The sequence below is a fragment of the Magnolia sinica genome, chromosome 2, assembly GCF_029962835.1.
Source record: "Magnolia sinica isolate HGM2019 chromosome 2, MsV1, whole genome shotgun sequence".
Classification (NCBI taxonomy): Eukaryota; Viridiplantae; Streptophyta; class Magnoliopsida; order Magnoliales; family Magnoliaceae; genus Magnolia; species Magnolia sinica.
Genome location: NC_080574.1, coordinates 25,183,556 through 25,205,869, shown reverse-complemented (window position 1 = coordinate 25,205,869; position 22,314 = coordinate 25,183,556). Strand labels below are relative to the sequence as shown.

Genomic DNA, 22,314 nt, shown 5'->3' with positions numbered 1-22,314 from the left:
TTTATTTTTTGGTTGGTTAATCCAAGAATGACCAAATATAGAATATAACAATATTTAAATAATTTCTAAGTGCATGTGTATCATCTATCACAATCTGTCGTAATATCAAAGTTTTCTCAAAAGGGACAGAAAGGGATGCACCGAGTCAATGAAGAAAGGGGTGTAATGAGTGGAGAAAAACAGGATGGGATGAAGGAGTGAGAAGTTTGAATGTGGTTATGCATTAATGAACAAGATGTACAAACGTCCTTGGGAATGGATATTAATAGCCCCTCAAATAAGGGATTGGTATGCGTAGACCAGGGTCAAGTGATGTATCCTGGTAAATCCAAGTCTAGCCCACTGATTTCTGTCGCCCTAAAATTCAGGATCTGGTCCCATCTACAAGTTCGGAAAATAGACCCGGGAAGGTTTATAAACTTCTGAGATACAAATATCTTTATTTTTAACTAGGCCTGGCAATGCGCCTGGGCCCAGGGCCTGGATTTTGAACTAGTCAATCGTCTTTGGGCTAGGCAATTTTGATTTTGTGGCCCAGCCCTTTGCGTGCCTTACTCTAATTGTATAAGAATCTCTCTTTCTTTCTTTTTCTTTTCTGTTTTTAATTTTTAATTTTTAATTTTTTATTATTACTTGTTTGAAAGATAAACGAATGGGATTTCAAACAAATCCCAATTTGATATCATTTTGACATATTTGATGCTTGAAATGTGGGTCACATGCTAAGTAGAAAAAATATTAAGACTACCCACTCTTATGTAAATAACAAAAAACTGGATCCTTACTCTTGCTCGGGTGGTAGACTCTCAGGAGTTTCAACACCTGGTCAAGGGTTGGAGTATCCATAGGTGGTGAAATTCCACTAGCGTGAGTGCGTGGGGTGTGTGTACGTGCCCAAAAAATAATAATAATAATAACAAAAAACTATTGAAAACTACTATATGGAAACTATGTTGAGTTGTGGGTCTGAGATGGAGGATTCTTCACGTGGTATGCATGATGAAAGCCCATTCTTTAAACAATCACGATCATGGCCCTCCAAAGTCAATAATGACCATCCGTACAGGATGGGCTGAAAATCAAGGCCTTCAAGGGTCATGATCATAGGCTTCTCGACGGTCAACGGTGGAGAACAATTTCAACCCGATGCTAGTTGCGTCGAATAGGAGCTACCAAAGATCACACAAACCAAAAGATCCTTGCCATCCAATTTTTGGCATCTATTTGCAGGATATTGATTGAAAGGTCAGAATCATCCAACCTGGGAGATTTTATCCCCATCCACAGTGGACCCATCAGATCAATTGCTTGGATCGCTAAGCCATTGGCATGAGATGTAGTTGTAGAGAAGGGTGCATCAGGATGCTGGCTGTGCTGGTGAATTAGGGCCTCTACAACAAGTTGAAACCTGAATTGTTGTATTGAGAGGGGAACCAGAACCTGATTGGCCCATTGCCATTCATCAGGTAGGTCTCATTGTCAACATGCTCACACCCACACCAAAAATTCATGCATCAAGAATCCTTATTTTACGAAATTCAATAAAGATGAACGAATTTCACTACAAAATTCATCAAGAATTCTTATTTCACGAAACAAAGCCTTGAATTTTTTTTAGCCTCAAACCGTGCCTTTTGGGGTATGAAAGGACTGCAATGCTCTCTATTTTTATTGTTTCCCTGCAAGTGGAGTCATGCACTGCAGGGCCCATGTGGTATGCATGACATCCAACTCGTCCAACAAGTGCACCCTGTCATGATGATCAAATGAGCAAAAAAAAAAAAACAGGTTAAATTGAATCATTAGGTGGGCCACAAGTGAATTTTGAGTTCTTTGGGTGTTGTACATTATGTTTTATGGTGTGGCCCACCTAATAATTCAATTGAACTGACCTTTGTTGCTGTTCATCATGGTGGGGTGTACCTGTTGGAAGGGTTGGGTATCATATACACCACATAGGCCCCACAATGTTGGACTCCACAACTAAAGAAAAGAAAAAGAAAAAAAACCAAGGTCATTTCAGTCTTCGGTCCGATGTTCGTCCCATATGATCATTATGATGGGGTACACTTCTCGGGCAGGTTGGATGTCATTCACACACCACCTAATATTGAACCTGACTGATTTTTGTCTGCTCATCATGGTTGGGCATATGTGCTGAAAGCTTTGGATGCCAAACACACCAGACAGCCCCGCAATGCTCAACTCCATTTCTTTTTAGGAAAATAATAATAATAACAACAACAACAACACTAACAACAACAATAAACAAGGGCATTTCAGTCATTTTCATCCCAAGAAGTACATTTGAGGTTTAAAAAAGTCAAGCCATTGTTAGGTAAAATCAGAATTCTTGAGGAATTTTGCATGAAAATCCCATAAAGATAGGTGTAAATAATACTCTAATTGTTTCTTCTTCTTTTTTTTCTCTTGATTTTCAATGGAGTCCTCTCTATGCCGGTATTATGCCTAGTAAGGCATAACTTGGAGTTGGATTTGGAATCCTGAATTTTAATCGAACGAGTATTCACAAAATCAAACAAAAATGCCGTCATTAAAATTAAGACAAAAACCATGGGCCTCAGAAGATTTTTTTTTTTCCTTCTTGTTCTTGACTGAGTCAATGGAAAATGGGTAGAAAGGATTCTTTTTTCTTTCTTTCTTTCTTTCTTTCTTTTGAAAGGTGAGTAGAAAGCATTCATTGAGGAACTTTTTTTTTTTTTACTCTCTTTTTTTGTGTGGTATAGATTTAAATTAGAACAAGGCCTCATAATCTAGCCATTGTCATAATCTAGGGAAGAGGTCCTATCCACTGCTGAATCACCAAAATTGCAGATGCAGATAGGATACGAACTGTTCATTCACCAGATATGACTATGATACAATCATGCATCAAACAGTACATAGAAAAACTGTAAATGTAACGAAACGGATAGAGTTCACTATATTCTTGAATTGAGAATGGTCTCTTTCAATACGTACCAGTTACATCTGCCAGTTGGATGCCTTGCAAGTTCTTGAACGTAGTTGCATGAATCATCCATCCAAGGTGGTTCTCTGTTCTGAAGTTCCTCTCCTGCTTTGAAGCTCCTGGTATGTTGGACAATGAGATGCATCCATATTGTGTCCCTTGCGATGATGAAGTTAATGATGGAAGCCGTATGTGTAATTTAAAATTGGGTTGAACTATTTATTTCAAAGATGAGCAGTCATTTTCAGGAATTTGAAGATAAGCAGGACACAGCGAGATACTGTTATGGAGGAGGCCAAAGTTTTCAAAGGCGTTGCAGAAATGTCAGCCATTCTTCTGTTCATCCTCAGGTTTTTGAAATTTTCTGCCAGATGAAATGTTTTGTTGATGAAGAAACACAACCTTTGCCTGAAAGCTTCAAAAGCTGAATTTAAGAGCAAGAAAGCAATCACTGGAATTCCTTGATTCAAGCGATCAAAATGGGATGAAATTCCTTTCTAGAATGCTGAAAAAGAAAACCATCAGCACTACAGAAATACAAACATTGCTCTCAAGAGATGATTGCAGAACTAGTACATTTCTGATTAACAGACAAAATAGAGGAAAATTCAGATGGAATGTGAATCAAAAGCCATGAGAAAGTGCTACAACCCGAATGCTAGATCAGATGTTATATATATAAATTCAAATCAAGGCTTTTTATCAGACTTGCAACCATCAAGCATCCATTCACGTACCTGAATCCAGTTGGATTTATATTGGTGCCTTGCTAATGGCATCTGTTTCCCAACCCATTCAAAATGGATTCAGTTAGTCTAGTGAGTCCTGATACAGTTAACGGGTACATGAACCGAATCCGAGTCATTGACAATGACAGCCCTATGCTAAGTGGATGGAGTTTCAATTGTGCTTAGTAATCTGGGAATCACATGGTTTTTCAATCTTGCTACATAGGGCAAAGGATTTGGCGCTGTGGCTTTTTGTGATTCTTGCTTTCTTTCTTTTTTTCTTTCTTTTTTTCTTTTTTTCCCCTTTCTTTTCCTTCTAGGATCAGCACTCTGATTTCATCCTTGCACAATGATGCAATATTCCACTGATCATTGGCTTGGACCTACTATGGATGGGTCATCAAAATTTTCAGAGATAGAAAAATTCGTGGGCATCAGGATTACAAATGGACTGCAAGAAGGGGGAGAACAAAAGTGCAACCTTTGGTCCGCAGTCAATGAGCATCCCCTTAAGACCAGCGTGATTCTTGGGGTACGAGTACAACCATCTGTAAGGCCCAATAGAAGAACAGACTGGATCGCGCATGTCTGCCATGCACATGTTTCTGTTCTACAAGTCCAAAATAAGTTGCCCGAGTAGCCATTTGCAAAGAGAAGAACTTTGAATGCTCAAGAAGATTAAATGATTTTGAAAGCCTTACCTACAAGAAAGTGGCAATCTGCAAAGGGAAGAACCTTGAATGCTCAATAAGATCCAATGGATTTGTAGATCTTCCTGAAGTAGATAATTGCTAAACAGATCCATGGGGGCTGTCCTTAACTTTTCTTTTCTTTTCTTTTTTTGATAGGTAAGCATGGGCTCAAACCCAAGACCTCTCAATGTGGAAACGTACTGTCCACCACTGAAGCATGGGCTTGAACCCTAGGGCTGTCCTTTCAATACGGACATGTTGGAAAATCCTTCTCAAGGGTTTTCCTTTAAATACTGACAATGTTGGAAAATGTTTGGTGGACCGTCTTTGAGCCTACAACATGTTTCCAGTGTACATATCCCAAAACATGAACCTCTTCTAATGCATTGCCATGCATACTCAGTCATAAGCATAACAGACTGATGGATGTGGAATTTAGACAACCAAAAAGTGAAAGATTGATCATTTGAGAATGAGAAAAGGAGCCTATAATTTTAAGTCTTGGCATCACCATCTTCTCTTCCCTTAGTCCATGGGAAGTGTAATTGAGTTGTACTAAATAAAGTAGGCCGATCAGAAGATCAATCACACTCAAATGTCCAAAAACATTGATAAAGTCAGAACTCACACAAATCAATGCCAACCTCTGATTAGCCAGTTGGAACTCTGATTTTGTACAAAATCAGCTGCTTCAAATGGCTACGATAAGGGAAATAACTAGTTTTCGATTTTCTAGCTAGTAAATATAACATGATAAAAATACAAAGATCCTTCATGAATTGCTTCAAATTGCCAGTCCTAGGATAACCAACTTGAAATACAGCTCAAAACCCATGACAATGAAAAGTCTATCCGCATATAGAAACATCTCGTAAACCAGTGAAACTCTGTTACTATATTCAAAACTGTCATTCTAACAGATTTTTGATTTTCTAACTAGTATATATAACATGATAGAAATACAAAGATTCTTCATGAATCGCTTCAAATTGCAAGTCCTAAGATAAACAATTTGAAATACAGCTTGAAACCCATGACAATGAAAAGTCTATCCAGATGGAGAGGCATTTGTAAACCAGTGACACTCTGTTACTATATTCAAAACTGTCATACCAACCTTAAGACCTGTGAGATGGGTCAAAAACAAGAAGCACCTATGGTAAAGTGTACACTTGTGCCATCAGTCCTGGGTGTCCTTTGCACTGTCATGTTGAAAGCAATCAAAGAAATTCTCATCACCACTGCAACCTGAAGGCTGCTTGTCAGAATCGGACTCGGTGTCAAAGCCAACATATTGATCTTCTGCTGCTCCATTTATCAATGTTTGACCATCCACACTTAGAAGGTCTTTTAAATCATCCACAATGTAAGGCTCTGTCAGTTTCCAGAACCACACAGCATTGCTTCCTTGGAAACCAATCCAAAACACACTCCCCTTTTTCTTAACCCTGCAGTCTAAAGATTTTTCTTTCAGTGTCTTGACAATCCTCTCAACATCTTCATGGCTTGCATGCTTCAGCTTGAGTAAAATATCCCCCGAGGAGCTCCTGTGGCCACCATACATGTACCAGTATGCTAAGACACGTGCTGACAACCACCGATGGATGAGCTTTGGAACCATGGGTCGGCCTTTTGGCCAAAATTGATCAGCATAAAATCCAAAATAAGAGTGTGCACTAGTAGAAAATCGAAATGGTATATCATCATTTCCATTGCTTAGCCTGCTAGCAGAATTCAACCACTCATAGTAGCGTTCATGTATATGTATCCTCAAAAGATTATGGACATCAGAACTGTCGTTGAATTCAAAATGGATTGCATGATTCCTCCGTTCTTCATCTGAATCTAATCGTACGCCACCTAACAGCAAACCAATCAAAATCTCACGTTGTTCTTTGTCGAGTTTCAGGCTTATCGGCTTTTTAACTACCTTTCTGTTCAGGCTTAGAACATACTCAATTTTTTCCATTAGTGGAGGATCAATGTCATATTTCTTCTGGCACATCATGTCGTAAAGCTTTTCAGCCTTCACAAACTGCCCAGAAGCAAGATATCCTCCTAAAATAATGTTGCATGATCGGCTGTTAACACCAACTGCTGCATTCATGTGCATTTCATTGAAGATCTCCTCAGCCTTCTCAAGACCGCCAGTGCTTACCAGAGAATCCAAGTAAATAGTGTAAGCAGTTCGGTTGGGACGGCATTTCAAGAGGCACTGAGAGAATGCAGATTCCAGCTTATCATGCAAGCCCAGATTAAAGTACATAATCATCATATCAATATAGGAAGGCATAAGAGGCTTCAACCCACTGTCTAGAAATTCACTCATAAGAGTTTCAACAATTTCTGTCTCTTGGGCTTTTGACATTACCTCAATGATTTTATGATAAGCCACAACACTAGTGGATGCAACAAGATCCTGCATCTCCCTGAATATCCCCAATGACTTCATGGGTTCTCCAACTTTCGCATAAACTTCCATTCGATAAACAAAAGCTTGAGAAGGCAGACCACAACCAGACCCTAGGAGTTTAGCCCAGGTTCTTTCTGCTTCCTCCACATTCCCCTCCTTGGCACAAGCTCTCATCACAGAGACAAGCACATCCCTGCTCTCTTCAATTCCTTTACAGTGCATCTCTTCCCTCAAAGCTGCAATCCTTACCATATCTATGATATCTTGATAGCTATGAAGCCAAATAAGGCCAGCATAAATTTCCTTATGTATTTCAAGTTCAGACGTCACCAGATTATGGAAAATGAATTCCGCCTGCTTCAAATAATATTTCGATGAACCTCCTGGTTTACTGACAAGAGCTCTGAAAAGAGAATTGTGTAAGCTAAGCCGAGGCCTGTAGCCGCCTAACTGAATCATACGATTGTAAATACCACATGCTTCCTCCAAGCAACCTTGAATGGGCGCACTAAGATATGCAACAGTCAGGATATGAAATGTAGATTCACTTGGCACATGACCCTGGTTAATTATCTGATTGAATATCTCTCGGCACTTGGAGAATTTCCGATCCTTGCCAAGGTAATCAGCTAGCTTGGTAGCAAGAGCATAATCAAATTGGAACCAATGCTGCTGAATCATCCATTTATACACCTGAAATTAAATAGTGCCAATTTCGCTGAGCAAATCTACCTCAATCAACAAAATCAAGGAATTCAATGACCAATATAAAAAAAAAAAAAAAATGGTTTCAAAAAATGATTGGAACAACATAAATTCAGACATTGCTACCAACCATTGGTCATAATCAACCAAGTTCCCTGCAGTTGAAAGTAAAATAGTTACTAATTTTTTGTGATGTTTGAAGGTCAATGAACACTTACGGTGCAGAACAGATCAATCACCCAATGAGCGACCACAAAGTGGTCCCATTGCTGGAGGATCAAAGATAAGACCATCGGATCATATAGCAAGCCAATCCCAGGATTCTCATAAAAGATCTAGCAAATCAAACTGTCCAGATTGAATATCCGAACAATACATCCGTCACAATTGAAGATTTGGACCATCCTACCATCCAGATTGAATATCTAGATCATATCAGGAGTCAATATTGATCTAATGGAAGATCAATGCCTTATCAATGGTCCATATTAGCGTTCGACCAAGATTGGTGGTCTGATTGAACTGTGTGATCCACATGTTTTACAAACACATAATAATTAAAGGTACTTCTTTTAGATTTTCCAATGACGACAACGATGACGACGATGAGATGACAGCGCCGACGAAGAGGGCAATGATGCCGGCGACATCAAAGGAAGTCGCTGATGGTTCCAGAGACACAGACGAAAGTACCAGGAAATCTGAAGGAGCCCCAACCGAGTCCGAGGGGGAAGTCGGAAAAGGAGAATGGAAAGAAGTTGTGCGGCATAAGAGGAATAGCTCTAACTGGGGCAAAAAAGCGAGCAGATTCGCGTCCTATCCTACCCTGTTCGCGAGAGGGTACCCGAAAGGGTGGCTCCCCATCAACCTTTCTCGGGTTTTCGGGAGAGCAGGTACAGTGATGGACGTAGTCATGCCGAGAGATAAAACTAGCGGTGAGTATAGAGGTTTCGCCCTTATCAGGATGAGTTCAGAGGTAGAACTCTCCAGAGCAGTACTCATGCTCCATGGCGAGAGCTTCGGCGGGAATCCTCTGTTGGTCCAAAGGGCACGATTCCGCCCAGAACGGCATTGCAGGAAACCAGCTCCCTCAGCCCCCACGGTACCCAACAGGGTGCAAAGGAATACACATCAAGTTGGTGTGACCCGGACCAATCCCCTCTCTTTCAAGGAAATTCTTCTCGATCGAGCAGGGTCACCAACCTCGTCAGAGCCTCTCAACCCCAACCATCCCTCCACATCTGATTCTCGTGATCCAAATTAGGGCAAAGTCAAGAGCTTGGTGGAGTTTGATTCCGCTCAAGGCTTGCATATTCCTCAAGAGCGACTGGAGAGATCGATGAAGGATTTGCTGGATTTGGTTGTAATTAAAACCAAAGAGGGGGCATCCATCTCTCAAGTTAGAGTTTGGATCGATGGCTGCACTAGAATCCGAACAGATTCTTACTCCATAAAACCGATCGGGTACAACGAGCTATGGTGTAAAGTTGCTCTAGGCCTGAATACCGATAGCTTGCTAATGGCAAGAGCTATCCATTCAGATGGTCCATTTCTTAGAGCCCAAACATGGGAAGATTTTTCTATCTTCGGTAAGGAAGACGTTTGGATCCTCATCTGGTGGATCCCCCTGGAACTCTGTTTTGGAGATTTCTTCGTATCAGCCGCCTCCTTACTTGGATCCTTCATCGAAGTCGACCCATTGACAAAGAACGACGAAGAGATGGTTGTTGCCAGGGTGCGCGAAAGCTGCTCCCAAACCACATCCAGATCTTCGCCGAAGGAAGATCGTTAAAGCTTCCCATCCAAAGGGACTAAGGAAGTCGCCCCTCCATTCATGGTGTTGGCCACGGTCCAGGGATAGGAAGGTGCACGTATTCCATGCTCCCAGGGACCACCGTTCCCATCTCCCTCTGACCCAGCTGACGCCCCTGACGCCTCTGTCAGTCTCCCATCCCAACGTGGGACGCGTGTCGATAAGGCGACGACGCCTGGCCCTCATCTCGCACTCGCCCAAACACGTGGCCTCTTCACTACTGCCTCGGGTGCTAATCTTGAGATCCCAACTCCACGTCGCCCCCACTTCGTCGGAAAGGGCAGCAGAGATTGAGACATGTCAGCCATTTCATCACAGTCGAAAAGACGACCATCCTCAGAGCGCACGTGGGAGTTTTCAACCCGCCTCAGGAGTCCATCGTGCGAGACCCGAACCTGAACCCTACTTTGTTCGAGCTATTTGTTTCTCAGGGCGGCCCGGGTCCCATGAATTGGATCCTAATCTAGCAGAGTCGGATACCCTCTTCAATCTTAACTACCCTGCCCTTCCAGACCCGAGTCCCTCTCGCTTACTGATCCCTTTTCCCAGTCACTCCAAAGAGAAGCGCTCCCCTCCGTCTCAAGCCCTCCACCCGAAGATGTTGTCCCCTCTCCGGATAGCCCGAGGCGCCACTCCAGAGCTCAATCCCGCCCGTTCCACTCGATCTTGGCCCCCTCTTGTCAGAGCCGATTTCGACAATTTCTCCACGCAATCAGAGAATCCATCCTCGCCTATCTCCAGTGACCCCTCCGGCCCCTCCGCTTTCCTCTAATCAGACAAACCATGGCCTTCTCACGCTTTTTCAGGAGGACAGTGGAGTCGAGATTATAAAAGTTGAGCCCCTCTAGTGCTGTGAAAGCTTAGATCAGGCCTCTATCAAAGAATATGGTCTCAAGTCCATAGACGCTATCTAGAGAGCGAAGATGGTCGACATTATCCATAAGAAAAAGTGGATCAAGGATGCTATCGGCCATGTAAGGAGATCCTTAGGCCTGTCCTTCGGGGATCGTCCTGAGGACTTCATTGCCCTATTTCAATGTGTAGAGTCGCGTGGGAGGCATCTCTCAATATCGCCTTCCCCTCAACGACGTATATCTAGGTCATGTAGCAACAGAAATCTACAGTACCTCAAATCGCATTCCGGTGAGCCGAACTCGATTAACCTATCCATGGCAAACCAGGGCACTCGGGGCAGTCTGGTAACCAAATGAAGATCATCTCCTAGAATGTTAGGGGAGTGGGGTCCAAACATAAGAGATACCTCATCAAAGACCTCTATAGCAGACAGAGTCCAGATGTCATCTATCTGCAGTAGACAAAAGTTCACCACTTTGATAATAGGCTGATGGGTACTCTATGGAAGGCTACAAATGATAAATGGAGGGCGCTGGACTCTATTGGCAGTTCAGGAGGTATCCTCCTTGCTTGGAGGACGTCTCAGTGATCTCTGCAGAGTAGCTGGGTTGGGTCCTTTTCTGTTTCAGTTATCCTGCAAGAGATATCGTCAGGCGTCCAGGTTCTCATCGCCTCTGTTTACGGTCCTACCCTAGATGCCAGCAAAAAAGCCTTCTAGGAGGAATTGAGCTTCATCCGTCAAAGTTTTCATGGCCCTTTATGCATCGTGGGAGACTTCAATGTCATCAGATTTGTGGAAGAGAAATCTCACGAGAAGTGCAGCTCCCCTGCGATGGCCTCCTTCTCGCAATGGATCGAAGATCAGGAGCTAGTGGACCTTCCTCTGCTAGGCTCCAGATTCACATGGTCCAACGGTCAAGCCTCTCCTATTCTCTCTCGCTTGGACAAATTTCTCCTCTCCAATGACTGGCTCGATCTTTATCCTGCGGTCGCTCAATCTGCTCTCCCCAAAGTTACATCCGACCACTCTCCCATCCTTCTCTCGAATGAGGAACAGAATTGGGGGCCAAAGCCCTTGAGGTTTGACTCCTCATGGCTTAGAATAGACGGATTTTACCAAATGATAGCTGAATGGTGGGCTGCTTTTTAGGTCAATGGTTTTGCAGGGTATTCTTTGTTTTCCAAACTTAAACAGCTGAAGGGGCTATTGAAGCAGTGGAAGTAGAAGGAATTTCGCGACAGAGAACAAGAAACAAACTCGTTGTTATCTGAGCTGCACAGGATAGATCTGGAAACCGAATCTTCTCCCATGTCCCCTGCGTCAATGGTAAAAAGAATCCAGCTGATTCAATCTCTCTCCTCGAGGGCTCTCGAAAAGGAAATTTCTTGGAAGCATAAGTCTAGAGCGAAGTGGATCAAGGAGGGAGACAACAATACCAGGTATTTCCACAGATTAGCCAACATGCATGCCAGTTGTAACAAAATTTCCCGCATTGTCGTGAATGGCATCAAGATTGAAGACAAAGATTCCATCGCCAAAGAGGCGATCTCACACTTCAGCTCTCTCCTCAAAGGTGAAGAGTGGCAGCGTCCTAGATTGGACCAGCTTCATATAGACAGCATCTCGTCTGATGAAGCCTCTCAGCTGGAAGCTCTGTTCTCCGTGGAAGAGGTGAAGCTAGCTATAGATGCTCCGGGCCCGGATGGCTTCCCAATCATGTTCTTCCAAAGTTTCTAGGAGGTCATCAAATCAGATGTTATGGCCTTCTTCAAGGAATTTTTTGACAGAGGCAGATTGTCAAAGGGCTTAGGGGCTTCCTTTATGGCCCTTATTCCCAAAATGTCAGGGGTTGCCTCGTTCCAAGACTTCAGACCAATTAGTTTGGTAGGAAGACCCTAGAAAATTCTGGCGAAAGTCCTTGTGTCCCGGCTCAAGAACGTTATTGGCAAGGTTATCTCAGGCAACCAAAGCGCTCTTATATCTAGGAAGCAAATTATTGATAGCGCTCTAATAGCCAACGAATGTCTACATTTCAGCCACAAGTCCGGGGTGAAGAGTCTAGTTTGCAAATTAAACATCGAGAAAGCCTAAGATCATGTGGACTGGAATTTTCTGGTTTACATGATGAAGCGAATGGGCTTTGGGGAAAATTGGTGCAAGTGGATAGGAGAATGCATCGGCTCGGGGCACTTCTCAATTCTTCTTAATAGGTCTCCCAAAGGGTTCTTTAAGAGCTCAAGAGGTCTTCGGCAAGGCGACCCCCTTTCTCCCTTCCTCTTTCTCAGGGTGGCCGAGGCCCTCTCTAGGCTCCTCCTTAAAGGCCTTTCTATCGGCATCCTAGGCAGCATTAAAATCAAAGGGATGAGCAAAGTCCTATATCGCACATTCAGTTCGCAGATGACACGCTGATTTTTTCCAAAGCTATCCCAGAGTTGTTGGAAAACCTGCATACAACAATTTGCTATTTTGAAGCTGTGTCGAGCCTGAGAGTTAATCTCGCCAAATCAAAGATGTTCGAGGTTAACATCCCCTTCCGTCGACCTTCGTGGAGCTTCCTCTATGCATGGGCAGTCCTCCAAAGTTCTATTGGGATAAGGTCATCTCGAGAGTTCAGAAATATTTGGCAAGATGGAAATGTCGCTACTTGTCGCTGGGTGGTCGCCTTACCCTTGTTAAGGCTGCCCTCTCAAATTTGCCGCTTTACTTCATGTCCCTGTTCAGATGCCCAGGCCAGATTATGTATACTCTCGATAAATTAAGGCGCGCTTTCTATGACATGGCAGGGAAGAGAAGAAGATCCACCTACACTGGAAAGAGGTGTGTACTCATTATAGAGTAGGTGGCGCAGGTGTTAAAGATTTGAAGGTTATGAATCGGGCTCTCCTCGGGAAGTGGATTTGGAGATTAGGGACAGATAATGGGGCCCTTTGGAACTCTGTTATTAAGAGCAAATATGGTAAATCTCCGGGAGGTTGGTGGACCAATTTGTCATCAGCCTACAAGGCGTCGGCTATCTAGAAAGGTATTCTAAAGCAGCAAAAAGAAGTCCTAAAAGGTGTTGCTTTCGACCTCGATAAGGGTTCCAACATTCGCTTCTAGATTGATACTTGGGTTGGCAACTCTCCCCTGAAAGATAGATTCCCAAACATATATCTCCCAGCCCCTTCAAAGGATATCTCTGTAGCCAATTGCTATGACCTCATTGGAAACAGAATCGTGTGGAATCTGTCGTGCAGACATAATCTTCAAGATTGGGAAATCGCTGAATATGTGGATATATTGGATTGCATCGCTGCAGCATCCCCAAATCAGTCTGCCGAAGACTCCTTAATTTGGAAACTAGAAAAGGATAGTGCTTTCTCCGTTAAATCCCTGTATAAAATGCTTCTTATCAGCCCGGTGGTTCCTGATCTCCAGCATGCCTGCTGTATCTGGAAGTATCTAGCCCCGCCAAAGTTCCTGGTTTTCAGTTGACTTGTGTGTAAGTAGAAAATTCTCACAGTTGATAACCTGCGCAAAAGAGGTATGGTTCTTGTCAACATTTGCTTTTGCTGCATGCGAAATGAAGAGTCTGTCGATCATCTTCTGCTTCATTGTCCTTTCTCTTCTCTAATCTGGGCCGAGTTCTGCTTCCGGTCTAACGTCAATTGGTGCGCACCCAGATCGGCAGCTCATTTCTTTCAAGCTTGGCACGGGGTCAGTTTTGGTAATCTCAAAACCATATTATGGAGGATGGGTATTCTCGCGGTTTGGTGGGCAGTCTAGGAGGAAAGAAATCAGAGATGTTTTTTGGATGTTTCAAAGTCAGTTCATGTGGTTACTTCTAGAGCTAAATGCCTCTTGATCGAATGGGCGTCCCAAGTAGATAGGCTAAAGGGTCAGGATCTTTGTTTCATTGGTCTGTAAGGAGTTTCTGCCCTCTCAGCAGATTCTTCTCCTTTTGTAATTTTTCTTCTCTTAATACATCGTTATCTATCAAATAAAAAAATAATTATAATAACCAATTGAATGGTCCACATCACCAATTGGTTGGACTACGGAGCCCACCAACTGAATTCTGGCCATAAGTCCAGCCATATAGCCTTATTTGGGTTACCCACAAACCATAATTAGTGAAGGACTTTGCACAGTTGTACAAACCGAAAACACCTATACAGTTGTGTATGTTCCAAAGTTGATGTATATAGTAGCCAATAGAAATTGGACTCTTTACTTTATTTCCATATTTAATTGGTATTTTATCACTAAGTTAAAATAGTTGACAAGAATTAAGTACGTGAACCAACAGGCTTTCTAGAACCACTCTATCAAAATATAGACGAGGCGTCCAACTCATGCCTAGTTCCTGCCACATTTGAATCAGGCCTATTATCTCGCTCAAGGCACCAAGTCAAATCAGTACTGAGGATATTTTAAACCATGCTACTAAACCAACATGCAAGCAAAAATTTCACAATACTCATTCAATTCAACCTATCTATCACATGGCAATTATTGGATCCATCCAGAAATGGGGACTCTGATGAGGTGGAATTTAAGGCAGCTAAAGAGGGACTCAATCTTTTCAATGAATCTCTCCATAGTTTGTTACAGTAGGAGAGTAACTGGACACCGTTTAATGTACTTGAGGACCTAGCTTGATGTGTTCCATCAGTCCGAGGGCCTTTGGCATACTGGTTAGGTTCTTAACATTTGGTATCAGAGCCAACACCATGTCTCGTATTCAAGTACCAGAGGCAGCGACCTATGGAAAGGGAAACTTAGCCCAAAGTGGAAGTCCACACAAGGTGGGGCAGGGCCACCTAGACAAATGTCAAGTGCTTCCACGAAGTGGGCTGACGTGGATATCAGCTACTTATCATGACGGTATGTTACGATCCTCAATGGTACAAGGGCCTGGCTTGATGTGTTCTATTTATCCTAGGGCTTTTGGCATATAGGTTGGATTCTTAGCATTTGGCATCAGAGCCAACACCATGTCTCATATGTGAGTCCCAAATGGGCGATATGCCCGTGAAAGCCGATACATATAAGTAACGGCCATAACCGTTACGCGATACAGGGGTGAAACGGGGAGGTTGGTTTTTTGGGACCGTATCAGTCGTTATCGTGGCAGTAAAGGCTGTTACGGGGCATAACAACTGTTACCCCCGTAATAGTCGAAAAACCACAACTTTTTTCTATTTAAATTCATTTTTCTCCTCATTTTTTCACTTTTCTCATTCCAAAAACTCTCATATATCATTTTACAACAGATTTCGACCACTCTTACTATAGTTTTTAAAATTAAAACCGTAGATAGAAGTAATTTGAGCGCATAGAAGCTCTGATTTTTTTTTTTGGCTTTTAAAAAATTGAAAAAGTAGAGATTATGCATTTTTAATGATTTCTAGTTCTAATGCTTGATTGCGATGTGTAAACATTAGAGACATATAATCATGTTCACAAATTCACTAAACAACCCGATACAATACTCTCACCAAAGAGTGGACCATTACACTACCATAAACTTATTCAAAACAAAAAATGAATACATATTTGGAATATTTACATTATTTTAGATTTTTTAGATATTTTTTCAAAATTTTCAAACAAAAGAAAATTTTCAACCGTTACGCGGGCCAATTCCCGTAAAGGTAATGGTGGTGACCATTACGGCCACCGTAACCGATACGGAATACCTTGGCGACCTGTGGAAAGGGGAATCTAGACCAAAGAGATGCTACAAGGTGGAAACGGTTAACTAGACATAGGCTAGAGCGAGTGTAGCCATAGAGTGGGGACGTCATGGATGCCAACTGCTTATCACGGTGGTATGTTATGATCCTCAATGGTTTAAGAGTTAACTTTTGGTGGAATTGGTTAGGTTCTTCATGTTTGGGATCGTGATTGTTTACAATCCCCAGTGGTTTAAGGGCCTAGCTTGATATGTTTTATCAGTCTTGGGTTAACCTCTTCCATCGTCAACAAAATTCTGACATTTTTTCTTATTCTATGGAGTTTACATCATTACAAGCAAGAAGAAAAAAAAATCAACCACTCTCTTAATGATTTGGGGATTTTTTTTATTTTTTGCACATGCACTCGCACACCACGGCCGCGCACTCACACCATTTTTTGCACATGCACTCGCACGCCCACGCACTCACACCACAATGGGTGCTCGAACACATGACCTCATGTTGAAACTCTTGTGAGTCTACCACTGAGCCATAGGGTCGCAGGTGATTTGGGGAGATGATATGAGTTTCAGAACTTTTTAGATGACAATGTCGCAGACAATTCAATCTGAATTTGCAGAGAAAATTAAAAGATGAAATCCCAGTTTGACCAATTAGTATGCAGATTGATTTGTTTCATCATCACTCCCTCACAAAGGCATACTTCCAAGTGAAACAGTCGGTAACATTCAGCAACAAACAGATAGAGTGCAAGACAAAGGGGATGCGAAATTTCATCTACTGACCCTGAAACCGGCCTCGTTTTCCCGAATGCGCATACAATGAACAGCGACATACGTGGCGTCCTCCTGTGTCATCCACTTGCGCTGACCATTGAGGATCCTGATGAGAGTGGCAGGCTTGTGGGAGGGCAGCTCCTTGCACAACCAAGCGAGCCTTGACCTCTTCCACTGTTCGGGAATATCTTCAAGCTCCTTCACCTCGAAGGAAGGCGACGGAAGCAACCTAAAATCGGCAGTGGCGAGGGATGAAGAAGGGTCAGGGATTCCGAGCTCGTCTCCGTCCTTGGATTCTAGGTGTTCGACGAAAGCAGCAGCAACAACAGGGCGGGGTTTTGACGTAGAGAAGAGATGGGAACGGTCCGTCTTCTTAGAGTCTTGGTCGGAAGAGAAGAGGGAGAGAAGGAGAGGATGAGAAGGGGGTGGGGTTCTGTGGTGGTTGCGGCAGAAGGATAGAGCAAGAGCGCTGAAAGCCCTAAAAGAAGGAGAAAATGAAGAGGAGAGACAGCGCATGGAAAGATGAAGGGTTTGGATTTGGAAGGTGGAGATGAGGGGAGTCGAAGATGGGAGCTCGTGGGCGCACCAGCTCCTAGTACGCACACCAAGCATTTCTTCTCTGCTCTTAGCAGTTCGCACAAGAACGTTGGAGGCAAACCGGGTCTGGTCTCGGATATTGAATGGTTCCGAGTCGACTCAACTGCAAGAGGAAGGAGTCGAGAGAGTGGGACGCCGAACCCAGGTGGGGCCCACCGTGATGTTTGTATGGAATCCACCCTGTCCATGGTTTGTGATCTCATTTTAGGGGACGCGGATTAGATACTGCCAGGTTGAGCAGCGAGTACGCTACTGAAGTGACGTTACCAAGTTATGTGGGCCCCACTATGATGTATGTGTTGTATCCACACCGCCCATCCATTTTGAGATATCATTTTAGAGCATGAGCCAAGGAATGAGGGAGATAAAAAGCTGTAGTGGACCCCACCACAGAAAGCAGTGGGGAGAGTGATTCCCACCGTTGAAACTATCCTAAGGCCCACCATAATGTTTATTTGAAATCCAACCCGTTCAAAAGTTTAAAAATACGTTAAAGAAGGGAAAACACAATATCAGCTTGATCTAAACCTTCTGTGGCCTTTAAAAGTTTTTAATGGTGGATGTCACCGTTCCCATAGTTTTCTATGCTGGGGTCCATTGGATCTTTGGATTTAACTCATTAGCTGGATCTTGCTCTAAAATGATCTCTCCAAATGGATGGAAGGCGTGGTTACAAAACATACGTCATGATAGGGCCCACGGAACTTGGTTACGTCACTAAAGTAACAAGCATAGCTCCTCAACCTGTTAGTTTCAGGGCATGAGAGTGAAATTGGGCAGGATCCACGACTCAAGTGGGCCGTACTGGAAAAAGGTGGTTAGGGAAATTCATACGGTTGGAACCTCCCTGGGTTCTACAGCGATGTTTGCATGCCATCTATACTGTTAACAACATCATTTATAATGGGCTGAAAAATAAAAACAAATATTAGAATGATTCAAAACTTTTGTGGCCCACGGATATTTCAACTGTCGAAATTCAATTCTCACATTTTCGGCCCACTTAAGAATTAGGTACGGTTTATTTTTGTCCTCACGTTCTAAAATGAACTCATAAAACACATCGAAGGAGAGGATTCCTCAAAATCATCACAGTGAGCCCCACCTGGGTTCCCGGGCAGGAACTTCCTGGGAAAGGCTTTCACAAGAAATCCGCGTCCGAGAGAGTGAGGCCGTGGATTTCAATGGACTCGGCTCGCCGTTGTTAAGTGGGCTTGGGCTTACCAGCCTCCTTCGATTTGGATTGAATACTGAAAAGAGGAGTGAAGATCATTCAAACACATGCAGTGAACATTTGCCACATGAGCTGCACGTATGAATTTGTCACAAATATAAGACCTCTAATCTTCAACTTCCCACATTCGACCTTCAAGTGCATCATATATGCTACTGCTCCATGTGGTAACGTTTATTTTCAAGATGAACATGTGCTACCATTCAGCGTGTTTGATTTTTTCAATCCTTGATAGATGCCGGTAAATGATTAATTATTATTTGTAACATGTGTTTGAAAAAAAGATTAAATTCTTTCACCTTGAAAATCGGTCTGAAAAGGAGTGATTTAAAATAGTGGATTCACAGTGATGTATGTGATTTATCCACGCCGTACATCTGTTTTACCATAACATTTTAGGATATAAAAAAAAAAAAAATTTGAAGCAAATCCAAGGCTCAAGTGGACCACACCATATGAAACAGTGGTTTGTGGCTGAACCTATTTCATTACTTGGGTCCACATTGATGTTTATTTATCATCTAACCCTTTCAAAAGGTCACCCAGACATGGATAAAGGGAAAACACAAATATCAACTTGATTCAAAAGTAACTTTTGGGCCCTAAAGAAGCTTTCAGCCGTAGGGGCACTCAATTCTCACTATTTCCTATGATGTGGTCCACTTGAGCATTAGATCTTCCTCAGTTCTTTTTCATGCCTTAAAATGGGCTAGTGGACCGCATAAACCGCGTGGATAAGTCACATATAGCAAGGTGGGTCCCACAGTTTTAACCTCAGGTTTAGAGTGGTTAAATTCAAACCGCGCCCAGTTTCCATCACATTGAAAATGGTGCAGGAATTATCACTTTAAATAATGATTACTCATTTACAGTGATTTAAGGGGAAATTTAAAAACAAAATAAAAAACAAAAAATAAAAGAAAATAAAAGAAAAAATGCCCTTAAGTGTGTGTGTGTATATAAACGAGAAATGCTCACTTGTGCACCAGTTTTCACAAGAACTCGTGATAACTTTTTGAAAACCCATATCCCTTCATATGAGCCCAAAATCTGAACCCTTCATGCGCCCGATGATACCCTTGGGGCCCAACTTTCACCTTGATCCAAAACTTTGGTGGGACATGAAAAGAGGAAACAATTTCCTCCCTTGATTTGTTGCTCTCTTTTGCCATGGCCCACTAAAGTTTTGGATTAGGGTGAACTTAGTGATTTTATGGGGTGCGGCATGTTCTCATGCAGGAAAGCATTCCTCTCTATCTCTCTATATATACACACACACATGCGTGTGAGTCCACACATGCCAATGCGCCTGACATAGTGACATATACAATACTCACTCATTCTAGTTTAGATATTGCATTTCAAAAACAATAGCAGTATGGCAAAATAGACCATTAGGGCAAGCCTGCTTGAACACCATTTGCTAGTCGAATATGTTTAAAAGTTCCATCCAAAGTTCCTTTGACCATAGCCAAATGGGTCAGAGAGAAGAGTAACTTTGATGTTGTGGCACAGTGAAATCGCAAACATGACATACAACTTGAATTAAACTGTTCAAATTATGGTTCCTATTTTAGATGCATCATGATCCAAAGTAATGATTATTTGATTACCTAGCTATCAGATTGGTGGGCCTCCAGTCAACGGTTATAAGTAAAAGTATCTAATGGTCCTATTCCAACAAGTGTCCATGAATCAGAGGTTAAGATCATTACTCTTGCTCCGGTGTTAGACTCTCCTGGTTAGAGCTGTACATCGAGCCGAGTCGAGTCAATGTGGGCCAAGCTTGACTTGACTCATCCACGCTTTCCTTGAGTTTGAGCTCGAGCTCGAGCTTGAGCTCGGCCTCGAGCTTACCATTGGAGCTTGGCTTGTTTGTCAAACCTTTCGAGTCGAGCTCGAGGCGAGGTAGCGGATTGAGTTGAGGCGAGCTTACCTTGAGTCGAGTCGAGCTTGCTCCTAACCCAACCCAACTCAGCACCCAACCTACGCCCGACTCAACCCAGCCACTCAACCCAACTAACCCAACCGCCAAATAAAATATTTAATTAATAATAATATATATAATATTAGATAGAGCCGTAGAGGGTACCTTGTTATTAGTGCTGAGAGGGAGAGAGAGAGAGAGAGGGTGAGGAAGGGATGGACAGGTAGGGTAAGATTTAAGTTTATATATATATTCGAGTCGAGCCGAGTCAAGCTCCACTATGTTCAAACTTGGCTTGTTTTCAAAATGAGCTGGGTCATATGAAGCTTGGCTTGCCTTGAATTGCCGTTCGAGTCGAGTCGAGCCAAGTTAGATCAAGCCAAGCCGAGCGAGCTTTTCTCATGTACTGCCCTACTCCTGGTAAAGGGTTCGAATACCCATAGGTGGTGAAATCCGACTACGGTGTGAGAGTGTGGGGGTGTGTGTGCATGTTAAAATAAAAATAAAATAAAGATCATTCAAATAATTTATTTTTGTGTAACGCCCTGAAAATCGGAGGTCGTGCATACACTCGAGTCCCAAGTTCCCGGGGTCACTTATAACCAATTCTCATTCATATGCGTTTAATCAGGTTTAAATGCGCAACCTGAAATTTTCTGGAATATGAGCACAACCACACAAGTCTATTGAAATGACAGAGATCAAGTATATATACAGGTCCAAAAATATAAATGGGTCATACAAGGCGTTGCTCAACAAAACCACAAAAAGAATGATATATCCAAAAGAATAAAGCCGAGTCCACACTCAGCGATCTAAATCTCGCCTGTCAAGGCAATGAAGAGCCGCCCATCAACCGAAAGTTGGACAGCTCGTCCTCCTCGTCTAAGCTCGCATCGTCAGGCTCCTCATACTCCTTGTCACCTGCAACTACGGGAGAGTCTGATTGGTGTTTTAAAACCCCGTCCCAGAGTGGGAGTGAGTGATCAATTCAGTGGGTGCTATTAGTCTTAAGTTATAACAAGCATCGGTTATATTATGAATTTAATGAAAAGCAATCATTCATATACACCTAACTAATCTTATTAATGCGTGGGCATGACAAATGACATGATGCATGCCCTCGCCACAACACTCCCTCGAGTGACTCCATCTAACGATCGCGTATGACCAACACTCCCTCAGAGCGACCTCGACTGCCAAGTCGTCAACCTAACTAATGCGATACGATGATAATGTTAGCCAAGTTCTTAATTAAGTCTATTTATCCAGAAGGTTGAGAAAAATGATACACCCCACGTATCAAATGCCCTGAACTGGTTGCGGTGCCAAGGTCTCTCAATATGCGAGGTCAGGGCACCGCGATCCTTAATCCCATCGGGTTCCCCATCCCCGACTTCAAGCACATGGGGAGTGCCGAGAAGAAGGGATCGCTCGCGGTCACTACGAGGAGGCGCGTCACCCCAGCGTAAGCCGACAGCTCGGACACAGTGTCCCATTCCACCATGCCCGGCTCACGAGGCGGTGGATCAGTTTTAATTTAGTTATCGATGGGCTACAACAGTTGTAGGGTGTTTCAGGTTCCATATATATGTGAGCAAACAGGGTTAACAAAACAAGGTTGATCAGCCAGTAAACTAGACTGCATGAATTCAGGCAAGTATGTGGCAGAACGACATTGGGTACGAGCGACCCATGTAGTCTAACTACCGTCGTCCTCACGCACTCGCCCAAATCCACGGGTTTAGCCTCAAGACGGTCCTACCAACGGGGCCGCCTTCGCTCTTCTCGTATTCCTGACCAACCCAAGGGTTTGGGTGGTGATTCATAACATGTCAACTAACAGGGTTATCAACTAGCATAAACGACATCATATTCTCATACACCTCAACATGCAATTCAGAATCTCCTAACAAGGGAG

The 22,314-nt window shown here is 43.0% G+C and overlaps 1 protein-coding gene across 6 annotated transcripts; it reads right to left on the bottom strand.

Moving 5' to 3' along the window:
* Window positions 1-1,207: 1,207 nt before the first annotated feature.
* LOC131236718 (pentatricopeptide repeat-containing protein OTP51, chloroplastic-like) lies at window positions 1,208-17,397 on the bottom strand. Of its 6 annotated transcripts, XR_009166860.1 has the most exons (4): window positions 16,645-17,397; window positions 5,509-7,497; window positions 2,983-3,379; window positions 1,208-1,440 (listed from the first exon to the last, which is right to left on the bottom strand). XR_009166860.1 is itself a non-coding variant. In XM_058234104.1 (2 exons), the coding sequence occupies exons 1-2, from the start codon at window positions 17,245-17,247 to the stop codon at window positions 5,572-5,574; spliced, it is 2,529 nt and encodes an 842-aa protein (XP_058090087.1). In that variant the 5' UTR covers window positions 17,248-17,396; the 3' UTR covers window positions 5,263-5,571. The 6 variants fall into 6 exon arrangements, 1 of the variants encoding a protein (XP_058090087.1); XR_009166858.1 differs by lacking the exon at window positions 1,208-1,440 and having other exon boundaries at window positions 2,737-3,476; XR_009166859.1 differs by lacking the exon at window positions 1,208-1,440 and having other exon boundaries at window positions 2,738-3,395.
* Between the last annotated feature and the right edge of the window lie 4,917 nt (window positions 17,398-22,314).